Source organism: Pipistrellus hanaki (genome assembly GCF_964339955.1).
Source record: "Pipistrellus hanaki genome assembly, chromosome: 1".
Lineage (NCBI taxonomy): Eukaryota > Metazoa > Chordata > Mammalia > Chiroptera > Vespertilionidae > Pipistrellus > Pipistrellus hanaki.
The window spans coordinates 79479935-79502068 of record NC_140503.1 but is presented as its reverse complement, the minus strand read 5'-3'; the positions used below and the strand labels follow the sequence as shown (position 1 = coordinate 79502068).

Here is a 22134-nt window from a genome sequence, read left to right as displayed (position 1 = left end):
GCTCAGTGGATAGAGCGTCGGCCTGCGGACTGAAAGGTCCCGGGTTCGATTCCGGTCAAGGGCATGTACCTTGGTTGCAGGCACATCCCCTGTGGGGGGTGTGCAAGAGGCGGCTGGTCGATGTTTCTCTCTCATCGACGTTTCTAGCTCTCTATCTCTCTCCCTTCCTCTCTGTAAGAAATCAATAAAATATATTTTAAAAAAAAGAAAAGAAATACACCTTTAAAAATATATATATTTAAAAAAAAAGAAATATGGCTAATTAAGGAGTATAATAGCTATGGAGAACTTAAACATATACCTTACTTTATTTTTATAAATTTTTTTAATTGATTTCAGAGAGGAAGGGAGAGGGAGAGAGAAATAGAAAGATTGATGAGAGAAAAACATTACTAATTGGCTGCGTCCTGCATGCCCCTTACTGGGTATCACGCCTGCAACCAAGGCATGTGCCCTGATTGGGAATTGAACTGTGACCTCCTGTTCTGGTTCATGGGCTGACATTCAACCACTGAGCCATGCCATCTGGGTTGAAATTTTATTTTTATAGGAAGAAGAAGAATATGAAACTAAAGGAGGACGCCGGAGGACATGGGATGATGATTATGTGCTAAAGCGGCAGTTTTCTGCTTTGGTTCCTGCTTTTGATCCTAGACCGGGTCGTACTAATGTCCAACAGACAACTGATCTAGAAATTCCACCTCCAGGTACGATATGTTTTAGGTTTTGTGAGTTAATTTTTAATAAGTAAGGTAATTATATACAATTAGAAAATTAATCTACAGGTTATAAATAATAATTTTCAAGAAAATATATCAGCCACAAGTCTTTAAAAATAATTTCTTTTAAAAGAAAAAGATTCAGTCTTTTTATTTTTTATTTTATTTTTAAAATATATTTTGTTGATTTTTTACAGAGAGGAAGGGAGAGGGATAGATAGCTAGAAACGTCGATGAGAAACATCAACCTCTTGCACACCCCCTACTGGGGATGTGCCCGCAACCCAGGTACATGCCCTTGACCGGAATCGAACCTGGGACCTTTCAGTCCACAGACCGAAGGTCTACCACTGAGCCAAACCGGTTTCGGCAGATTCAGTCTTTTTAAAACAGTGTTTTGTACTTATATAATTTTAAAAGCAAGGCTTCATTTAAAGATGTATACTTTGTCTTTTATACTGGATCAAAATTGCTAAGGATTATTCCTTTTCATTTTTGAAAAGCTATATAGAGTTTTCATTTAGACCCTCTGGAGTCAGTCAGCCGCAGTGGCAACTTTATTTCTTACAACTCTATTTTGCCCCCCACCCCCCACCCCCCCAAAGATTATATAGATCCTAACCTCCAGAATCTGAGAAGATGTTACCTTAATGTGACGAGAGATTTTGCAGATACTGTATGATTAAATATTTTGAAATGGGGATACTATCCTATATTATCTTGGTGGAGTCAGTCAGGAGGGTCATACTCAGAAGGGGATTTGACTAAAGATACAGTGGGATGTCATACTTTTGAAAACTCTTACCTAATGATATGAGAAAATGGTTTCTGCCCTAGTAAAAAAGAGAATACACCACCAAATACACTATTTGTGCATGTGTGTGTGTGTATGTGTGTGTGTCCATCCCTCACAACCCACTCAGTTAGTATAAGCAACAGGTTATTAACTAAAGTACTTGGTTTTTCTCTGGAAGTAGAAAGATGAATAATTTTGGTTTTCTTATTTCTAAAAGTAAAATGTCTTTAAAATATTCATGTAACCCCAGCTGGTTTGCTCAGTGGATAGAGTGTCGGCCTGCAGGCTAAAGGGTCTTGGGTTTGATTCCGGTCAGGGGCACATGCTTGGGTTTCCTGAGTTGCAAGCGTGATCCCTAGTAGGGGTGTGCAGGAGGCAAGCAATCAATGATTTTCATCATTGTTGTATCTTTCTGTCTCCCTCTCTGAAATCAATAAAAATATATATTCATATAGTTAGCATATATTTCCTAATGAAAATGAGAGATCTGTATCATATGCATAAGTTTTACTCTGTGTTCTCTGTCTTTAAGTAGCCTATTATTCCCATTTGGGAAAAAACATGAAAATGTGAGGCCAGTAGAGTCTTTAGTAACTGATATCATTTGTCAATATATATGGCAGAAGCGTTTACTAGTGGATTTCACATAGCCTTGTCTCATAGTGCAGTGTCTTAGTGTACTGTAATTGTTTTTCACGTCTTTTATATTTTTAGGAACACCTCATTCAGAACTCTTGGAAGAAGTAGAATGTACACCATCACCTCGATTAGCTCTCACTTTGAAAGTAACAGGTCTTGGAACAACTCGAGAGGTTGAATTACCCCTCACCAATTTTAGATCAACCATCTTTTACTATGTACAAAAATTGCTTCAATTATCCTGTAATGGCAATGTGAAATCAGATAAACTTAGGCGTATTTGGGAGCCAACATACACGTAAGAGATTTTAATTTAATTTTTTAAGTATATATTTTCTTAATATATAAGCCAAGAAGCATTGTATTTCTATGTTTGAACTATAGGAACAGAAAATATTTGGTTTTTGTTCTGTGGGTTTACAGGAACAGATAAGATCATTTTGATTCTTGATGTAGAAAGGTTAAGGTTCACAATTGAAATGAACTTTAGAAATAATTAAAACTAGTTCCTTAAGTAATAACTGGAGGCCCAGTGCACAAAATTTGTGCAAGGGTAGGACCCCTAGTGCCTGCACACTGCGGGCTGGGGCATCCTTTCCCCTGCTGCTGGCCGGGGCCTTTCTTCATTCTGTGCCACCCCCTTGTGGTCATCGCACGTCATAGCGAACAATTGAACTTATAGGTCGAATTCCTGAGGGGATACTTGACATATTGGGTCTTTATGTATATAGAATAGATTGTTGACCTCTAACTGGGATTGTGTATGAAATAATAGATATTTTTTATATGTTATTTGTTTTGGGGTCTGTGAGTTAACCACTTATCTTTGTTCATTCATTCATTGATTCAACAAATGATTGATTATCAGTGAACTTAGGCCAGTGTGTTTATTAACATTTTAGTACCTCAGTTTCCTAATCTTATAAAACGAGAGTGCTTGTGAGGAATTAATATATGTAAAGTATTTACATATAAAGTATTTAATGAATTAATATATGTAAAGTATTTCAGTAATCTGTGATGTAGAAAGTACTCAGTATTACCTATAATAGTACAATTTATTGTTTATATATTTGTATTATATACGTAATAAGTAATTATATAATTATTCTTATTTGACTTTACTTTTGTTGGTATATTTTTCTGTTGTTCTCTTAACATTGATAATCTTATCTAATGTCCAATAAAGTAATGTAGGTCCTTAGAAGGTCGTCATGCCAAATTCCATCTTCCTCCCCCACATTCAATTTTTATCTCAAGTGCCTTACATGTTACTTCATATCTTTAAATATTCCAGATTTGATATATGTTTTCTCTGTAATAATGCTAAATTTATAAACCATAACTTTTTCAGGAATATGATTTCTGTTACTTTCCACTATTTAACAAATTAATATTTTTTTCTCATAAGTTCTCCCTGAGTTCAATGTTTAATGTAATCATATGGCAGAATTTATATATTTTCTGAAAAACTGAAGTCTTACTGGAAATAACCACAAATCATTTGATGTATGAATTAACTTGAATAATATCTTCATGTTTAGAATCATGTACAGAGAAATGAAGGATTCTGACAAGGAAAAAGAAAATGAAAAAATGGTAAGTTATTTTTAGAAAATGGGTCTTATTGGCTATTTTGGAAAAAAAGAAAACTAACACTGTTCAACTGAACATTTGAGGGAAAAATTAATAACACGGCATCCTTTAAATTAGGTTAAATGCATGATCTTAAAGTTAACTTTTATAAAGCATGTAAAATAGCATAGACTTTATCATCAGGAAAGGCCAACATTTGGTTTTTCCTATTGTAGGGTTGTTGGTCTATAGAGCATGTGGAACAGTACCTTGGCACTGATGAATTACCAAAGAATGACTTGATAACCTACCTGCAGAAGAATGCAGATGCTGCTTTCCTGCGCCACTGGAAATTAACTGGCACTAATAAAAGTATTAGGAAAAACAGAAATTGTTCTCAGCTCATAGCTGCATATAAGGTATCAAAACACTATTTGGGTTGGGAATGGCTTTGTGCTTTGTTTTGCACCATTTAAGGATTCGTAAGGAAGGGAGATGTATTGGGACATAATAAAAAAAAGAGGTTGAATTAATATGCCAATGCTAAAATTTCAAATATGGTTTATGATATTGGAATCTAAGTGCATAGTTCTCACTGTGGCTTTATAGTAGTTCTATTTTATTTGGGATTTTAATGGTTTAGAACACATTAATTTTCTACTTGAGTAATACTGGTTTTATTTATGAAGAAGGCAATTCTTTGAAAAATTCTAGACTTTTCAAAGTAATACTAATGGGTTGATATATTGCTTTTGTTGAAAATATGATTAATAGCTAGTTTTGCTAATTGTTTCCTCAGGATTTTTGTGAGCATGGAACAAAGTCTGGCTTAAACCAGGGAGCCATTTCTACTCTTCAAAGTAGTGATATTCTTAATTTGACAAAAGAACAACCCCAGGCCAAAGCAGGGAATGGACAGAACTCTTGTGGAGTAGAAGATGTCCTTCAGCTTCTGCGAATTCTGTATATAGTTGCAAGTGACCCTTATTCAAGAATATCCCAAGAAGGTTTGTAAGAGCTTTGTTTCATTTCTGTGGCATTTATAAAAGCAAGTTCGTTTATATTTTATTAACTTTATTAATTTCATTGATTTTATAGAAGGTGATGAGCAGCCTCAGTTTACGTTCCCACCAGATGAATTCACTAGCAAAAAAATCACAACAAAAATTTTGCAGCAGATTGAGGTAATAGTAATAACAGATAATTATTAAACTCTTCAATCTGTCGCTGTTGGTCTTTCATAGTATTGCTTCTTTTTCCTGTACTAGACTTCGTACATCTCTCCCTTCCCTCTGATCCAATGGTTTGGGTCACATGGTCTATGGCCTTAATTTCTGTGATTACACCTAAGAATTGACCCTGCCCAGTCAGTGTGGTTCAGTGTTTGAGCGTTCATGTATGAACGGAGAGATCACTGGTTCATTTCCTTGTCAGAGCACATGCCTGGGTTACGGGCTCTATCCCCAGACAGGGGCATGCAGGAGGCAGGTGATCGATGTTTCCCTCTCATCTGTTTCTATCTCTGTCTCTCACCCCTCCCCTCCAAAATCAATAAAAAACTTTTTTTAAATTGACTCCTTTTATCTTTTTAAATGATTGCCTTAAGATATTGGTTTTTGTTAATTTGCAGGAACCATTGGCATTGGCAAGTGGGGCTCTGCCAGATTGGTGTGAACAATTAACCAGCAAGTGTCCTTTTCTAATACCATTTGAAACTAGACAACTTTATTTTACATGTACTGCATTTGGTGCGTCGAGGTAAGAAGCATATCCTTTTATATTTTCAGAATATTTTTTAAATATTAAGTAAGCTCAGAATGTACTAATATACTTTATATCAAGACTAATGAAGGGAATATATTATCTTCTTTTCTTTCTTAAAAGTGTTGTCAACATTTAAATATTACTGTGTTTCCAGTTGGATATATACTATCTTGGAGTGGTATGAATTGAACTCTTGGAATAGTGTGGGTTGGAAATACAGTCATTCCTTGGTATCTGTGGGGAATTGGTTCCGGGTCCCCTGGGGAAACTAAAATCTGTGGGTGCTCAAGTCTCTTAGCATTCTGTACCCATGGGTTCTGCTTCTGTGGATACAGCAGGCCAATCATAATGTTTTCTGTCAGCTAGCATTTGCTGTACAGTACATAAGTACTTTATATAAATTATTAGTTGCTGAAATTCCTAGAAATACCAAATTAAATGCTTGCAAATAGCTTTGTTATCATTGAAATATATCTTACCTTCTGGCCATCTAATGCACTACATATTTTACTTAATTATTTTTGTTTCTCGTTCTAGATGAAAGTTTCATAAGGATAGGAATTTCTAGCTGTTTTATTCAAAGTAGATGTAAAAAGTTATGATTTCAAATAAATTTATTTGTTTTCCTAAGTTACATTGTATCATTTTATACCATTTACAAAGCATTTGTACACACAGAACTACAGACCTAGTGCGATAAATGGCATTATTTATGATTTCTGTTTTATAGAGGAGGAAATTGATTCTCCAAAGTACTTAGCTGAGTTGGCCAAGATTGCCAAAAAAGTCCTAACACACATGGCGGTGGATCTTTCATCTTATTCCTAACTTAAGATTCTTTCTCCCACCTTAGCTGGGTTTGCTCTGCTTTAAAAAGAAAAGGTTTTGAAATCAGACTACCATTTTTTAAAAATAAGAGTTTATTTGAGCTAAATAGAGGAATGAGATTTCTGTTCACACTTGGAAGCAAGGTCTCAACGGACTGGTTGTTAGGAAATGTTTGCAGTTTTATGTGTACTGGTTTAGTTTTACCTTCAACTGTTGTTGTATGTTGCAGTTACATAGATTTTTTTCTATTTCAGAGCAATAGTGTGGCTACAAAACCGACGTGAAGCCACTGTGGAAAGAACAAGGACCACAAGTAGTGTTAGGCGCGACGATCCTGGAGAGTTTCGAGTTGGTCGTCTCAAGCATGAGAGAGTAAAAGTTCCACGTGGTGAATCGCTGATGGAATGGGCTGAGAACGTCATGCAAATACATGCAGACCGGAAATCAGTTCTTGAGGTATCTCATATAAAATTTGTTTGTGTGCAAGAGCAACAGAGAACCAGCCAGTCTGTTCTGGTTGGATAGAAGTAAAGAGGAATTTCCCCTTTCTCCAAAGGTCTCCTTTGGCAGAGCATCTTACCTTATAAAAGAGTAATATGCAAATTAACCATCACTCCGCTCAAGCCACGCCCACCAGCCAATCAGAGCGAGTATGTAAATTAACCCCAGCCAAGATGGCTGCAGCCACAGAGAGCAGTTGAGAGAGGCTTGGGTTTCCCCGGCAACAGAAGCCAAGCTTTCCACACACCCTGGTGGGCTTAGGCCTCCACTTGAGGCTACAAAGTTTCAATTATGGAAGATAAATAAATTCCAGATACCAGGGCCTCTGCTTGGGTCGCCAAAGGGTGTGGCCAGCCTGCAAACCACCACAGCCCCTCACCCAGGCTGCCCCACACTCCAAGGGAACCCCCACCCTGATCTGGGATACCAGGGCAAACCAGCTGGCCTCCACCCATGCATCAGGCCTCTATCCTATCTAATAAAAGAGTAATATGCAGATTGACCATCACTCCAACACACAAGCTGGCTGCCCCCATGTGGACACAAGATGGCCAGCAGAGGAGTGCAGTTGGGAGGCACCAGGCCTCCAAGGGAGAGCAGTTGAGAGGGACCAGGTCTGCAAGGGAGGGCAGTTAGAAGTGATCACCTGCAGGGGAGGCCAGTTAGGGTTGGCCAGGCTGTCAGAGGAGTGAAGTTGGGGGCAAACAGGCTGGCAGGGGAGCAGTTAGACATCAATCATGCTGGCAGGGGAGTAGTTAGGGGATGATCAGGCTGGCAGGCAGAAGCGGTTACGGGCAATCATGAAGGCAGGCAGGCGAGAACTTGGGAGTCCTGGATTGTGAGAGGGATGTCCGACTGCCCGTTTAACATCCCTTGAGGTGACCCAGATTTGAGAGGGTGCAGGCTGGGCTGAGGGACACCCCTCTACCCCGTGCACGAATTTCATGCACCTGGCGTCTAGTGTTTCATAAGAGGATGTCAGCTCACCATAGGGGTCAGGATCTTGTGATTTAATGAGCAACAGAGATCTTCACTCTTGAGATGGGGAGGTGGATCATCTATTTGTTAACAAAACTTGGACCAAATAATAGTACTCACAAAGGATTCTTCTTGATAATCTAAATGTTACCTTTATATTAAACTAGGCTATTAGATAGGTATTTCTATTTTTGGAGCACACTGTTTTATAATATTGTTTCACTTACCGTAATTTGAGCTTGGTACTATAAAATTAGTTTATATTGAGAGTTAACAAATGGCGGTATGAAGTTCAATACATTTACGATAGAGATGCTATTGTGGGCATTGTTGATTATATATTACATACATATTATTTCTTTATGAGAGAATATCATAGAGAAATATCATGAAGAAATATCTCTCCTGTCAACAGATTTGAACCAGCTGGTTTATCTTTTGGATCACAGACTGATCACAACAAATATATCTCTAGAAAATATATAAGGCTTATAATTTCTATCATATTGCTCTAACCGTATTTACTTAGTTTTACTTTGCACTGTGTGTTTTTGTAGGCTGCCTTAAAGCATTTTTGAACAGGTAGAATATGGATAAAACCTTTAAAGTGATTGCCTAAAGTCAGAAGTAAGTGGAAAAGTTTAGGTTTTGGTGTTAGATAGACACATACAGATTTGTATACCATCATTTCCTCAAGCAAATGATTTAATCTCTTAATCTGAAACTTGGTTTCCTTCGTTGTAAAAAGGAGATGATATAGTAGTCCACCCATATCCAAGGTCTCACTTTCCATGGTTTCAGTTACACTCAGTCAATAGCGGTCTGACATTATTAAATGAAAAATTTCAGAAATAAACAATTAGTAACTTTGAAATTGCCCTCATTCTGAGCTTGGTGCAATATTATGCTGTCTGTGAATCATCCCATTGTTTGATGTATCCATGCTGTATAGGCTACCTGCCTGTTAGTCACTGAGAAGCTATCTCTGAAGAAATACACATTCACATAACTTTTATTATAGTATATTGTTTTATTACTGTTTAATCTTTTATTGTGCTTACAAATTAAACTTGTCATAGGTAGGTTATATAGAGAAAAAATATAGTATACATAGGGTTTGTTACTATTCATAGTTTTAGGCACTGACCAGGGGTCTTGGACCATATTCCTCCAGGGAGAGAGAGAAATTATTGCAATGTATTTTGTAGGGTTGTTGGGATAAGTAACTTTATGAATGCTCACCATAACATTTAAATGTGTAATGTACAATAAACATTAAAAAAAAAACTTCCATCTTGCTTATACTGCTGCTATAAAACAGGTGTATTACTGGATTGGAAATGACTAATTTGGCAAGAATGGAATCATTTAAGCTCACTTCTCCTTATGTTTTTGTTCATATTTTAGGTTGAATTTTTAGGAGAAGAAGGAACTGGCTTGGGACCCACATTAGAGTTTTATGCTCTGGTGGCAGCAGAATTCCAGAGAACTGACTTGGGTACTTGGCTCTGTGATGATAACTTTCCAGATGATGAATCTCGTCAGGTAAGATTTATTTCATTTTATGATTTGATTTGTGATTTTCCTCCTCTTACAACATAAGCTGGGTTTATGAATCTTAATTTATTATTCAATAATCTTGCTATTACTAGATGTTTTTAAAGGATAATATTTAGTCACAAAAAATAATTTAATAAAATGTATATATACTTTTAGATAGCTAAATTGAAGATGTTTACTATTTATAGATCTTTAACTTTATTTACATTTCTCCCTCTAAATAATTAGGTTGACCTTGGAGGTGGGTTGAAACCTCCTGGATACTATGTGCAGAGATCATGCGGACTGTTCACGGCACCATTTCCACAAGATAGTGATGAACTTGAAAGGATCACAAAACTCTTTCATTTCCTTGGAATTTTCTTGGCCAAATGCATTCAAGACAATAGACTTGTGGATTTACCTATTTCAAAACCTTTCTTTAAACTTATGTGTATGGGTGACATTAAAAGCAATATCAGTAAACTGATTTATGAGTCACGAGGTGATAGAGACTTACACTGTACTGAGAGTCAGTCTGAAGCTTCTACAGAAGAAGGTCATGATTCACTCTCTGTAGGAAGCTTTGAAGAGGATTCAAAATCAGAGTTTATTCTGGATCCTCCCAAACCCAAACCGCCAGCTTGGTTTAATGGAATTTTAACTTGGGAAGACTTTGAACTAGTAAACCCACACAGAGCAAGATTTTTAAAAGAAATTAAAGACCTTGCTATCAAGAGGCGCCAGATTTTAAGCAACAAAGCTCTTTCTGAAGATGAGAAGAACACAAAATTACAGGAGTTAGTGCTGAAAAATCCATCAGGATCTGGGCCTCCACTTAGTATAGAGGATTTAGGGTAAGCTTTATATAAACATTCTTCAACCTAAGTTCTAAAGTTTTTTTTGTGTTTTTTTTGTCCCAACTAATTTGCACTGTATAAGTAAGCCTGTTAAGAACAATAATATGCTATAGGAAATATTGATTATTGATTTGAACCTTTGATTTGCTATATCAGTAGACCTCTGAAAGATGATCTGATTTGTCATATGTGACAAATGTATGTATCTTCTGTGAAAAAAGTCTAAAGCCAAAAATATTTTGACAAATTTATTAGCTAATTAATATTAAATAATTATTAGCTACTTGAAAAAGCTCAAAGTAGCTTGCTTTGTGAGTAAGCCTTATCCCAAGTGGATAAGGATTGTGTGTGTGTGTGTGTGTGTGTGTGTGTGTGTGTATAAAATTATTCTAGCCTTGGTATATTTTATGATTTTGGGTTGACTACAAGGCTTGCTTTTGCTCCCTCCCTCCCTTATATTCAGGGTATGATGGAGGATGGTATAACATGAATAACATTAGTGAAGTAGTAGTTCCTTCCTGCAAAAGAATATTTTAAAAATCTTATATAAACATGTCATAATTCACTGCAAAAAATGTTTAGTTCATTCATTTTGTGTCATACGGGGAAAATGAAATATGGAAAGGTGGTGGCTTTATGCAGTTTTTGCAAAGCCATGTTTGGGAACAGGTTTGACTTAATGGTTTTTGTGTACAGGGTTTGCATTTATAAGTGCTATCATACTTAATATTAAGCTAAGTATAGTAATGTCGTAACTTGAGAAGTTGGGGTTCAGGGTTTTGGCAGCGAAGTTATAAAAATTAAACACCAGAAGTAGACATGTCAATCTAATACTTATTTGTCTTTACAGTTTAAATTTCCAGTTTTGCCCTTCCTCAAGAATATATGGTTTTACAGCTGTGGATCTCAAGCCAAGTGGTGAAGATGAGGTAAAAATTTTGCTTTTGATACTGTTTTTAAAATCCAGCTGAGGAAATGTTTTTATTTTATTTTATTTTTCAAATACATTTTTATTGATTTCAGAAAGGAAGGAAGAGGGAGAGAGTGATAGAAACATCAATGATGAAATAAAATCATTCATTGATCAGTTGCCTTCTGCATGTTCTACACTGGGGATCAGCATACAACTGGTCATATGCCCTAACTCGGAATTGAACCATGACCTCCTGGTTCATAGCTCAACACTCAACCATTGAGCCACACTGGCTGGGCTGTTGTTATTTATTTTAGAGCAGGGGTCTTCAAACTATGGCCCGCGGGCCACATGCAGCCCCCAGGGGAGTCTGATCCTGCCCGTCAGGTTTTTTGGGCAGTGAGCGCAGCCAAGGTGTTACAGTAGGAATTAGTAGTTCATATAGTCCAGCCCTCCAGCTCTCTGAGGGTCCGTGATCTGGCCCCCACTTTAAAAAGTTTGAGGACCCCTGTTTTAGAGAGAAAGGAAGGGAGAGGGAAAGATAGAAATATCAATGAGAGAGAAACATCAGTTGGCTGCCTCCTGCACACTCCCTGCTGTGGATTGAGTCTGCAACCTGGCCATATGCCTTAATCAGGAATCGAACCAGCAACCTGGTACATGGGTTGACACTCAACAGCTGAATCCCACAGGCCGAGACTGATACAGTTTTATGTTCAGAATCATCCTCTTACTGAAGCCAGTTCTACTGAAATTTTCCTAGATATTAACTATAATATTGGCAAATTTTCCTTTTCAGATGATAACAATGGATAATGCAGAAGAATATGTGGATTTGATGTTTGACTTTTGTATGCATACGGGTATTCAGAAGCAGATGGAAGCCTTTAGAGGTAATTTTTAAATCTCTTTAGTTTAATCCCTTTCCTTTACTTTGAGAGAGTTGAAATTAAGGCATGTCTGTGGTCAAGAATTGCTGGTAATCTCCAGATATGGCCTCTAGTTTTCGTCTTCCAGATAGTTAGATCCTGCACAGGACTTAGAACAGGTTGGAACATTTCTAAGATGTAGCATACCCTCAGCTGGCTCCATTTCTTCATTTGTTAGTGATCAAAGGTTGCATTCTTTCCATATCACATGGGCTAGGATGAATTAAACCATGTTAGAATTAAGTTCTTCTGGTTGAAGATTAAAGCAAAATATATTAGATTGTTTTAAAAACTTACTGGTTTTGAAAATGGGAGTAAGTATAGCTTTGGTTGTCTTGTATGACACAATGGGAAATTTTTAGAATTTGGTTACTGATCATAGTGACTGAATATTCTCTCTGTTCACATTATTAATTAAGCAGAGATTTTTGTATTTTAATTCTAACACAGTTTTGACAAGCTATCTTAATTTATATTTTCAAACATTATTTATAATTTGATTTGAAATTTGCTATTTTAAAATTGTAATTTAGAAACTGAATTGTGCATTTTGTTTGTTTGTTTGTTGTGTACATAATGTAGATGGATTTAATAAAGTTTTTCCAATGGAGAAATTAAGTTCCTTCAGCCATGAAGAAGTCCAAATGATTCTTTGTGGAAACCAGTCGCCATCCTGGGCAGCAGAGGATATTATCAATTATACTGAGCCTAAGCTGGGTTATACACGTGATAGGTACGTGTTGGTTATTTTCTAAAATAAAATAACTTATGTTTGCAAATCATATGGTAAATGATCTCTAAGAACTTTGACTCAGTGAATTATATCTATGCTAATAAAAGGGTAATATGCTAATTAGACTGGGTGTCCTTCTGGACAAAGCCATGGTGGCAGGGCTGAGGCAGAGACAGAGGCAGTTAGGGGCAAACAGGCCGGCAGGGGAGAGCAGTTAGGGGGATCAGGCCAGCAGGAGAGAGCAGTTAGAGGTTCAGGGTGGCAGGTAGATTAGCTGTTAGGAGCCAGTGGTCTCAGATTGTAAGAGGGATATCCCCCCAAGGGTCCTGGATTGGAGAGGTGCAGGCCGGGCTGAATTTTGTGCTCCAGGCCTCTAATTTATAAAGTAAGTGAGAAAAGTAGTTAAGATTCACCATTACCAAGATGGGTACCCAGGAATGAATTTACACAAAAAGACAGTTGAGTCTTGGCTAATGTTAAGATTCCTTTTCTCACCCTGTTTTAATTGTTCATTATTTTAAAAATTGGGTAAAATGTAAAGCTTTAGACTTTATTGCTTTTATATTAACTTTTTTTTCAAATAATTTCAGACTTATAGAATAGTTGAAAGAATTCTCCACTTGACTTTAATATTTTTATGTTTTTCTTTACATTCTGCATTATACACACACACGCACACGCATACACACGCATAATAAACCTGTGTACTGGTATATGTATAGACATACATGTGCACTATTTTTTCTGAACCATTAGAGAATATGTTGCATATATCATGTCCCTTGACTCTTTAATACTTTAGTGTACATTTCTTTAGAATATGGATATTCTCCCATGTATGCAATTACTAATAGCTAGCAAATTCAGGGTGCTGCTATACTATTAACTAATCTATCTTTCTAGTAATGTACTCAGTAGCACTCCCGTCAGCCCTGTACTTTCTGTATCAGGAAATTTCATTTTGTTGTGATAGGTTTTTAATCTAGAACAGTTCCTCAACTAATTTTTTTCATATCACTGACATTTTAAGACTACAAAGTCTTATAGTACTTTTAAAAAAAACTTCCCAAACTAATGTAAATGAGAATATTATGAATTATTTTAAAATAAATGACATTGCTTACCTAGCATTTTTTAAAGTAAACATTTTATTAAAGTGTAACAGAAGTGCACAAATTGCATGTATTGCCTGGAGAATTTTCACAAAATAAACCCAACTGTAGAAATGGCACCAAGAATAAGAACTCCAGAAATCCCTTCTCTATTATATTCTTCTCTAGTCATTAAATCACTATTCCTGTTTATTCATTTTGCTTGCTTTTGAACTTTATTAAATGAAATCATGCAGATATATATTCTTTAAGATATGTCTTCTTTTCGTTTAGCATAATCATGAAATTCATCCATGTTTTGGTCTACTATAGTGGTAGTTTATTTTACTGTAACAAGAATGGATTATTTTAGATCAGCTTTGATAATTTAGGCATATTTGGATAAGTTTTGCAAGTATATTTTGAGCTTTTCTGATTTGCTGACTTTATTATATGTTTGATTCCTATACTCCATCATTGTTTCAGTTCTTACTGAGTCCAAGAGAGTCTTGAAGGATATATATATTTTTAAATATATTTTATTGATTTTTTACAGAGAGGAAGGGAGAGAGATACAGAGCTAGAAACGTCGATGAGAGAGAAACATTGACCAACTGCCTCTTGCACACCCCCTACCGGGGATGTGCCCGCGACCAATGTACATGCCCTTGGCCGTAATCGAACCTGGGACCTTTCAGTCCGCAGACCGACACTCTACCACTGAGCCAAACGGGCTTCGGCTTGAAAGATATTTTTAAAGTAGTTTGTGTCAGTTCATCTCATACTTACCTAAGAGTTTCTGGGCAGTGCTATTTTGTGGATATTGATTTTGGGGGTTATTGCTGGCTTACAAATACTGATAGTGTTTTTCATTTAAATCAGCTGTCAAATTAGTATAACTATACTTTTCTTCCTTTAGCCCTGGCTTTCTGAGGTTTGTGCGGGTTTTATGTGGCATGTCTTCAGATGAAAGGAAAGCATTCCTGCAGTTTACCACTGGTTGTTCAACTCTGCCCCCAGGTGGACTGGCTAACCTGCACCCCAGACTCACGGTCGTACGCAAGGTACAATCTCTAGTTAATTGGGGATCCAGTTAATTACTTAAGGATTGAAAGAAAAATATTCAAAAGCATGGTCTTTTGTTATTTACAATTTTCTGTCTGTAGGTTGATGCTACTGATGCAAGCTATCCATCAGTGAATACATGTGTGCATTATCTAAAGTTGCCGGAATATTCTTCGGAAGAAATCATGAGAGAGCGCCTTCTCGCTGCTACAATGGAAAAAGGCTTTCATCTCAATTGAGCTTTGAAGTGCAATGGGAGACATCAGAGACTAAAATACTAGTGAAGCCTCCTGTGTTTGTGTGAAGAGAAGTGTATGATCCTCCACGCTAAGGACACTTGCCTTTTTTTCTACCCTGAAGGCTTTAAAAACGTGGAATAAGTTTGTTAGCTGCTAATGACAAAACAAATCCTTTAACTACCCAGCCAGCGAGTACATAGCACAGAACACTGTTGCTGCTGCAAGGGCTTAAGTGACTGGAATAAGGTGGTCCTACTTCACTGTTCCAAAGAGCAGCTTCTGAAATCTTCAGTGTTCACTGGTAAATTTCTAACAGTGTATTTGTGTAAAGGTTGTCATTTCATACTTCAAACACTACAGTTGCCATCACTGATCCCTGTTTTGCTGGCTTTTAAGCTACTTGGTCAAAAATCATTCTTCCTTAAAACATAGGGAGTTAATAAGCATTCAAGCTTTTTTTCTTTCCCCATTTTAATGATGCCTGCACTATCAGAGTATTGTAGTGTTCTCTCTTCGTTTGGCATATAATCATGCACAACCTTTTATTTTTTTGAGGTGGGAGTATATTTTTATTTCCTATATGCCATACTATAAAGATCAAATTCTTAAGTGTGTCTGTGAGTTCAAAAATGAAGATATATCAAGGGGAAAAAAATTTAAAAACACTGGTCTAGATGCCAGGCACACTTAAAGTGAATTTTACTTTTGGTTGTATTTTCTTTGTATATTATAAACATTTATTTAACTTGTTGGAGTTTGAAGTAAAAAATTTCCAAAATGTATGCTCAATAATAATCATTAAAATGTTTGCAGCATATAAAACTGTGTCATGTGACTATTTTACTACAACCACCAGACCTGAGAGCTTAACCAGATACTTTTCATTTTGAGTCATTGAGATATTGTTTTTTAAAAAATTATTACATGAAGAAATGTATTTTTCTATACATTCTTACAGAAACTGGAAAGCTAGAAATATGTTCACATACTTAATTGTGATCCAACTGTTGTGTTCTGTGTTAAAATATTCTTTAGCTAAAAATGGCCCATTTATTTCTGTTAACTTGTATCTGCAGGGATGTGTAAATCTAAGATTAAAGATTGTTTTTTTTAATATTGTGTTAGTATCAAAAGAAACCACCAAGATACTGCTATTTTCTGGTGTGTTGTTTTTTGTTTTGTTTTGTTGCTGTAATTTTTTTTAAATTGATTTTTATAGCTGGTTGCCTTTCATAGGGTCCCAGACTGGAAATCAAACCTGCAACCTAGGTATGTGCCCTGACTGGGAACTGAACCAGTGACTTTCAGGAGCACAGGATTCTCCAACCAAATGAGTGGCTTGGCCACAGCATTATTTTCTAGTTTGAAAGAAGGAGCTCTTATTTACATTTTCCAAACTCCTCTAATTTATCCCATCTGTGCATTTAGGTGAAAGAAATGTTGGTAGGCTTGATTTAGCCAAGTAACTTTTTTAGGAGTGAAAAGGATTTTTTGGAATTGCCCATTTATTTACCTGTTTAAAAGGTATATTCGAATCCTTTTTACATTAGAAGAGATATCTCCCACTATAGTTAATCTTTTGAGTACTGTTTTTATTCTCTGCATGAGAATGTTGTAACTATGTAATCAGAGGCATTTAAATAATTTACCTTGTTAGCTTCACAGTTGTCTGTGAGAATAAAAGTTAAAATAAAACATATTAGCAATATTTAAATGTTTGAAGTATGCTTTCGTCCAAAAACTAGTGGTGGTGATTATCTCAATAATGTCGTGGGTGTATGACAGAAACTTTATACTAGTATTAGAATTCAAATCCAGTATATGTGTGAAGTATTGCCATTATTTATATCTTTGAAATGTCTGTCAATAGCTACCTTTTTGACTAGCCTAACACAGGAGTCAGCAAACCATGGTATGTCGTTGTTTTTTTTAAAGCCCATGAGCTAAGCATGGTTTTAAAATTTTACGAGACTGAAAGAAAAAGTAGAAAGAATATTTTATAATGTGAAAATTTTATGAAATTCAAATATATGTCCATAGGTAAACTTTTATTGGAAATACAGCCATGCTTACTCATTTATGCACTACACTGGTACAATAGGGACCATATGAGTCAGAAAGCCTAAAATATTTACTATCTGGCCATTTATAGAAAAGTTGGCCAAACCCTGGGCTAGCACATTGCTAGAGCAGGTAAAACAGATGAGTCTTAAAAAATGAATAACTGAAATGTCAGAAACCTTCCTGCAGAAAGAAAAGTCTAAGAACAAGGTAAAGCTGACCAGAGACATAAATTTCATGAGTGTGAAATCACTTAAAGCTGGTACAGTTCAGCAGTTAACCTGAAGTGAGGTAATACAACCTGTAAGAAGTCACATTTCAGTTCACTTTCATGAGTTAAGTGCTATGTGGCATCTACTGGGGTCTCGACATATTCTAGGTACTTGAGTATTTTTTCCTATAGTGTCTGCCTGGTATATATTTTTTAATTGTTATTCTCTAAAGGTACTAAAATCTGTGCCAAGATGTTATTCAAGTGCTATTTTGGTGTGACCCAAAAATTAATTTTGCTCACTCCCTAGTTACTTCTGATGTACCAGTTTCAACAGTTACCTCAGTGTGCTACTGATTTAAGTGCCTACCAACTAGGACAGTGTTTCCCAACTAATGTCTCCAAAAAACCTCTATTTGATCAAGGCTGGGCTTCCCCACACCTTGGCTACTTAATGCAAAGCACCCCTCACTGGTCCAGAAAGTCAGAAGTGTTTATCTGCCTCCCTGAGTGAGTCCAGAACAACTCAGGCTTACTTTTAAATATATTTTATTGATTTTTTACAGAGAGGAAGGGAGAGAGATAGAGAGCTAGAAACATCGATGAGAGAGAAACATCGACCAGCTGCCTCTTGCGCACCCCCTACCGGGGTTGTGCCCGCACCAATGTACATGCCCTTGGCCGGAATCGAACCTGGGACCTTTCAGTCCGCAGACCGACACTCTACCACTGAGCCAAACGGGCTTCGGCTCAGGCTTACTTTTAGAGCCTAATATTGACTCGATGCATGGGTCTTTACAAATCTCGGTTTTAAACAAAATCCCTCCACACACACGGGAGAGGAAACATCGAACTGTACTGAATTATTAGTGCCGGATGTCCATTTATGTTCTTTTGCAGGAAAGTATTGTAGATGAAAGAGCTCTTGGAATTTCAATGGTTGGAATCTTAATTATATTCAATGTACCTGTATTTCTTTTTCCTCCATACACATAAACGTACGTGTGTGTGCGCGTGTTTACCTAAGTTCGTTATGTTCTGCTTTTGACTGAGCAGCACAAGCATCTAGGAAGGTTGGGGGCTAGGGGTTAGGGTAGCAGTTTTCAGACTTTCCAGGAGAAGGGGTTGAAGGAACAAGGGCGGGGGGAGGACTCCTTTCATGCCAATGTGATCAGAGATAGCCTTTTGAATTCCATTTTTAAACTTTGAATTAACATGAACTTTTTACAGTTTAATAAGACAAACCCTTTATAATATGGCATAAAGGATAGTTGTAAGGGTTCTCTTTTTCTTTCATAATTGAGATTTTATTGGTTGTTTTGAGGAAAAGTACGCAGACATTTCAATTTGTACACAATTCTTAACGTGTGTACCAAAAATGAAGTCTCATAATTGTGATTCATTTATAAAGTTATTCTGGTGATGTTCCAGTTTAAAAATTAGAGGTTAATTTTCTTTAATTATCAATTGCCAATATCTTCAAATGTAGATATGCTATTACATCCAAGTCCCACTAATTCACAATTTAATATCATATATAATCAAATTTTCTATCTTTCACAGCATATTAACAAAGTTACTAGTAAAACTAGCCTACCACACCAAAGATGTTACAGATGCACAAAATTCTGACAGGGAGAGCCAAGATCAAGGAGTGGTTTAATTTAGGAGACAATTCTACCAATATGGAAATAGAAGTAATTTAAAATGTCCAAGACTTGCCAAAACCGGTTTGGCTCAGTGGATAGAGCGTCGGCCTGTGGACTGAAAGGTCCTGGGTTCGATTCTGGTCAAGGGCATGTACCATATTTGCTTGCACATCCCCAGGGGGTGTGCAAGAGGCAGCTGATCAATGATTCCCTCATTGATGTTTCTAACTCTGTATGTCTCTGTCTTCCTCTCTGTAAAAAATCAATAAAAATATATTTAAAAAATAAAAATAAAATGTCCAAGACTTGGAAAATGTGTGACTGACTCCAAATTGCCACTTGGTGTGCTCTGTACTGTTAAGATACAAAAACTACCCCTATTTATGGAATGTTAAGCTGGCACCCAAGATAATCAAAGTCTATAATACTATATTCAATATCCCACTATTTCCTGGTTGTACCAAAAAATAAGCCAGCAAATGATTTCACTTCTAAAAAGTAAGCATTTACAGTAAAAAAAAAAAAAAAAAAAAAAAAGGCGTAATTCCCTTTATCAATGTTTTTTTCTCTGGCTACTGAAAAATTTGCATTTACCGAATAGTTGACAAAAATATTCCTCGGGGTTGCACAAAAAGGGTGGCAGGGACCACTGTTAAGACATGGTATATGGTGGCAATCATACTTGGCTTTTTCTCCTGCTTCATATGAGGCTGGACTCCACTCATTTTTAGTTTGTTTTCCGCAGATAGATCTTTAGGTTTGTCACTTTGGCTTGTTTCCCCTTTTCTTCTTCCCTTTTCCTTTTCATACGCACTATTTTGTCTGCACATTTACCCTTTCTTGCCGCCTTTTTGCAGAAGGTTTAGCCAACAACCTTTCTGATTTCCCTTTGAGCTCTCCTTGGTTGCTCTCTTGGCAAAGCTGACCCTTCCTCTTGGGCAGCAGGGCAGTGCGTGCTGGGTGCCCAGGGGCTGTGGTGTGCCAAGAAGGAAGGACTCGCTTTCAATGTTTAACCGTTCATTATTTTGTAGTAACATACTCTAGTTAATAACATGATGGCACTGTAACTGCCAAGAGCCTATAAAAAGGATCACACACTTTCAGAAACTGGCAAATAAAATTTAATTCTTTTGTTTTCATTAGACACACAATATAGTAAAATTTTGACTTTTTAAGACTTAAAAATTTTTTTTCACATTTCAATTACAGTATTTTCAGTACAGCATAGTTAGACAGTCTTATTCAGAAGACAAAGTGCTACTTGTGTTTGCCAGTTCTACACTTTTATTGGCTGATAAAGAGCTGCCATACTTCCCACCTCGTGGTGCTATTCCTGAATTTAATTTGCAAAGGGAAGCAGAAACCAACATTTTATTATTAATAAAAAACAAGTGGAAAATGTTTTATGGTTAGAAAAGAAAACATCTCTTTAAAATACGGCTTTGTTTTCCATTCAGGAACTATGAAAAACACCTATTTAAAATGTCTTCGGAAAGATGCCCGGTGTGCAGTGTGCTCTCCCGATTCCTGGGGCTGCAGGTGCTGAGGCATTCCATGTTCTCATTTCTCGTGTTGACGGTTCCCGGCAGAGCCTCCCGTTACTCAGCTTTCTGACATCTTATCGAGAATTAGTAGAGGGGCAAGAATTCTTGCCCGATTCGTTTCTACAATGCAGCCATTTAATAGCATCTCATCCAAAATGATGTGTACTTTATCCAAATTAAACATTATCTAAAGTCACATTAAGGAAATTAGTTTTAGAGTTATAAAAATGTTAACATTAAATAATAACTTAGGACTCAGCCTGGAATTTTTCCAGTGCAAATTAGTCTAAGCATGAAGGTGTTTTTTGTTTGTTTTATGGAATTCTTGAAATAAAATTTTAAATTGGTGTCCATATTAGAAGTTATTAACTTTATGTTCAGATACACCTAACTGGACTACAGCCATAGAAATGGAACAGCTACACCTGTTAGCCAGAGGGAGAAGGAATCCACTAAGGGCTGGAGAACACAGCAAGTGACATTTGACAAGAGCATGACTTGGCCTCAAGAAGAATGTTGGCTCATAGCAGTAATAACCATGTTTTACTGGATACACACCAAGCTCCATGCATTGTGTTGGCTGTTTTACATATTATTTTAGTTTTTTCTACAACTCTATGTTGTACATGTTACATATTATCCTCATTTTACACAGGAGCAAACAGGCTCAAAGCCATTGTCCAAGGTCACACAGATAGTAATAGCCAGAGCTGGACTGGCAGTCCAAAGTTTGGCCTCCACTACTCTGCTTCCAGCGTTCTCAGGAGGAGCCTCAGGCTACTGAGTATATGCCCTCATTCAGCCTTCAAACCTCCACCCAATAATAAATGCCTTTATGCTCTCTTCTATGTCACAGGGCTGAAGAAAAAATAACCATTAGGAGAAATGAATGCTGAAGGCAAGGCAATGCAGACTCAATTCCCAAGTACATAAAAATTCTGAATTTCAAGACAGTACCTCTTATAAACGGGCAGTTCTAAAAACACTTTTCTGAGAATTACGGAGTCACTTTTGCTTACTGATCTTCCTTCTGGAGAGTTAGTATAAGGCATGGGGGAAGAAAAAAATATTGTTAGACCGTGATGTTTACCTAATTGGAAAGAGCCAAACACTGCCTCCAGAAGACCCTTCATTTGAGTACCTAACTTTACTTTTGTGAAATTGGAATGAGGTGATGACAATTATTGAAATGTTTATGAATTCTAAGTTTCAAATTCTATTTAAAAAGCATTATCCTGATCTGTTAAAACACCCAGCAGGCCGAAACCGGTTTGGCTCAGTGGATAGAGCATAGGCCTTCGGACTGAAAGGTCCCAGGTTAGATTCCGCATGTACTTTGGTTGCGGGCACATTCCCAGTGGGGGGTGTGCAAGAGGCAGCTGATCAATGATTCTCTCTCATCGATGTTTCTAACTATCCCTCTCTCTTCCTCTCTCTAAAAAATCAATAAAATATATTTTTTTAAAAACAAACACAAAAAAAACCACCCAACAGCTGTCA

The 22134-nt window shown here is 36.7% G+C and overlaps 2 protein-coding genes across 10 annotated transcripts in view; one reads left to right on the top strand and one right to left on the bottom strand.

Moving 5' to 3' along the window:
* Nucleotides 1–15991, top strand: part of HECTD1 (HECT domain E3 ubiquitin protein ligase 1) — a 90930-nt gene extending 74939 nt beyond the window's left edge. For all 5 annotated transcript variants that reach the window (XM_084874217.1, XM_084874218.1, XM_084874220.1 and 2 more), the window contains exons 29-43: nucleotides 551–707; nucleotides 2230–2452; nucleotides 3699–3753; nucleotides 3966–4148; nucleotides 4529–4736; nucleotides 4828–4913; nucleotides 5360–5487; nucleotides 6576–6777; nucleotides 9208–9345; nucleotides 9589–10196; nucleotides 11050–11128; nucleotides 11912–12005; nucleotides 12624–12774; nucleotides 14785–14929; nucleotides 15032–15991. In XM_084874217.1, coding sequence (XP_084730343.1) covers nucleotides 551–707; nucleotides 2230–2452; nucleotides 3699–3753; nucleotides 3966–4148; nucleotides 4529–4736; nucleotides 4828–4913; nucleotides 5360–5487; nucleotides 6576–6777; nucleotides 9208–9345; nucleotides 9589–10196; nucleotides 11050–11128; nucleotides 11912–12005; nucleotides 12624–12774; nucleotides 14785–14929; nucleotides 15032–15169 — 2595 coding nt within the window. In that variant the 3' untranslated portion in view covers nucleotides 15170–15991. The remainder of the gene's footprint in view (nucleotides 1–550; nucleotides 708–2229; nucleotides 2453–3698; nucleotides 3754–3965; nucleotides 4149–4528; nucleotides 4737–4827; nucleotides 4914–5359; nucleotides 5488–6575; nucleotides 6778–9207; nucleotides 9346–9588; nucleotides 10197–11049; nucleotides 11129–11911; nucleotides 12006–12623; nucleotides 12775–14784; nucleotides 14930–15031) is intronic.
* The window catches only part of AP4S1 (adaptor related protein complex 4 subunit sigma 1), a 52650-nt gene continuing 42556 nt past the window's right edge, over nucleotides 12041–22134 (bottom strand). For 2 of the 5 annotated variants that reach the window (XM_084875164.1, XM_084875163.1), the window contains exon 6: nucleotides 20196–20821. In XM_084875164.1, coding sequence (XP_084731290.1) covers nucleotides 20811–20821 — 11 coding nt within the window. In that variant the 3' untranslated portion in view covers nucleotides 20196–20810. Of the gene's footprint in view, nucleotides 12255–20195; nucleotides 20822–21591; nucleotides 21665–22134 lie in introns of those variants that run through there. The other 3 variants (XM_084875161.1, XM_084875165.1, XM_084875162.1) reach the window with 3 other exon arrangements.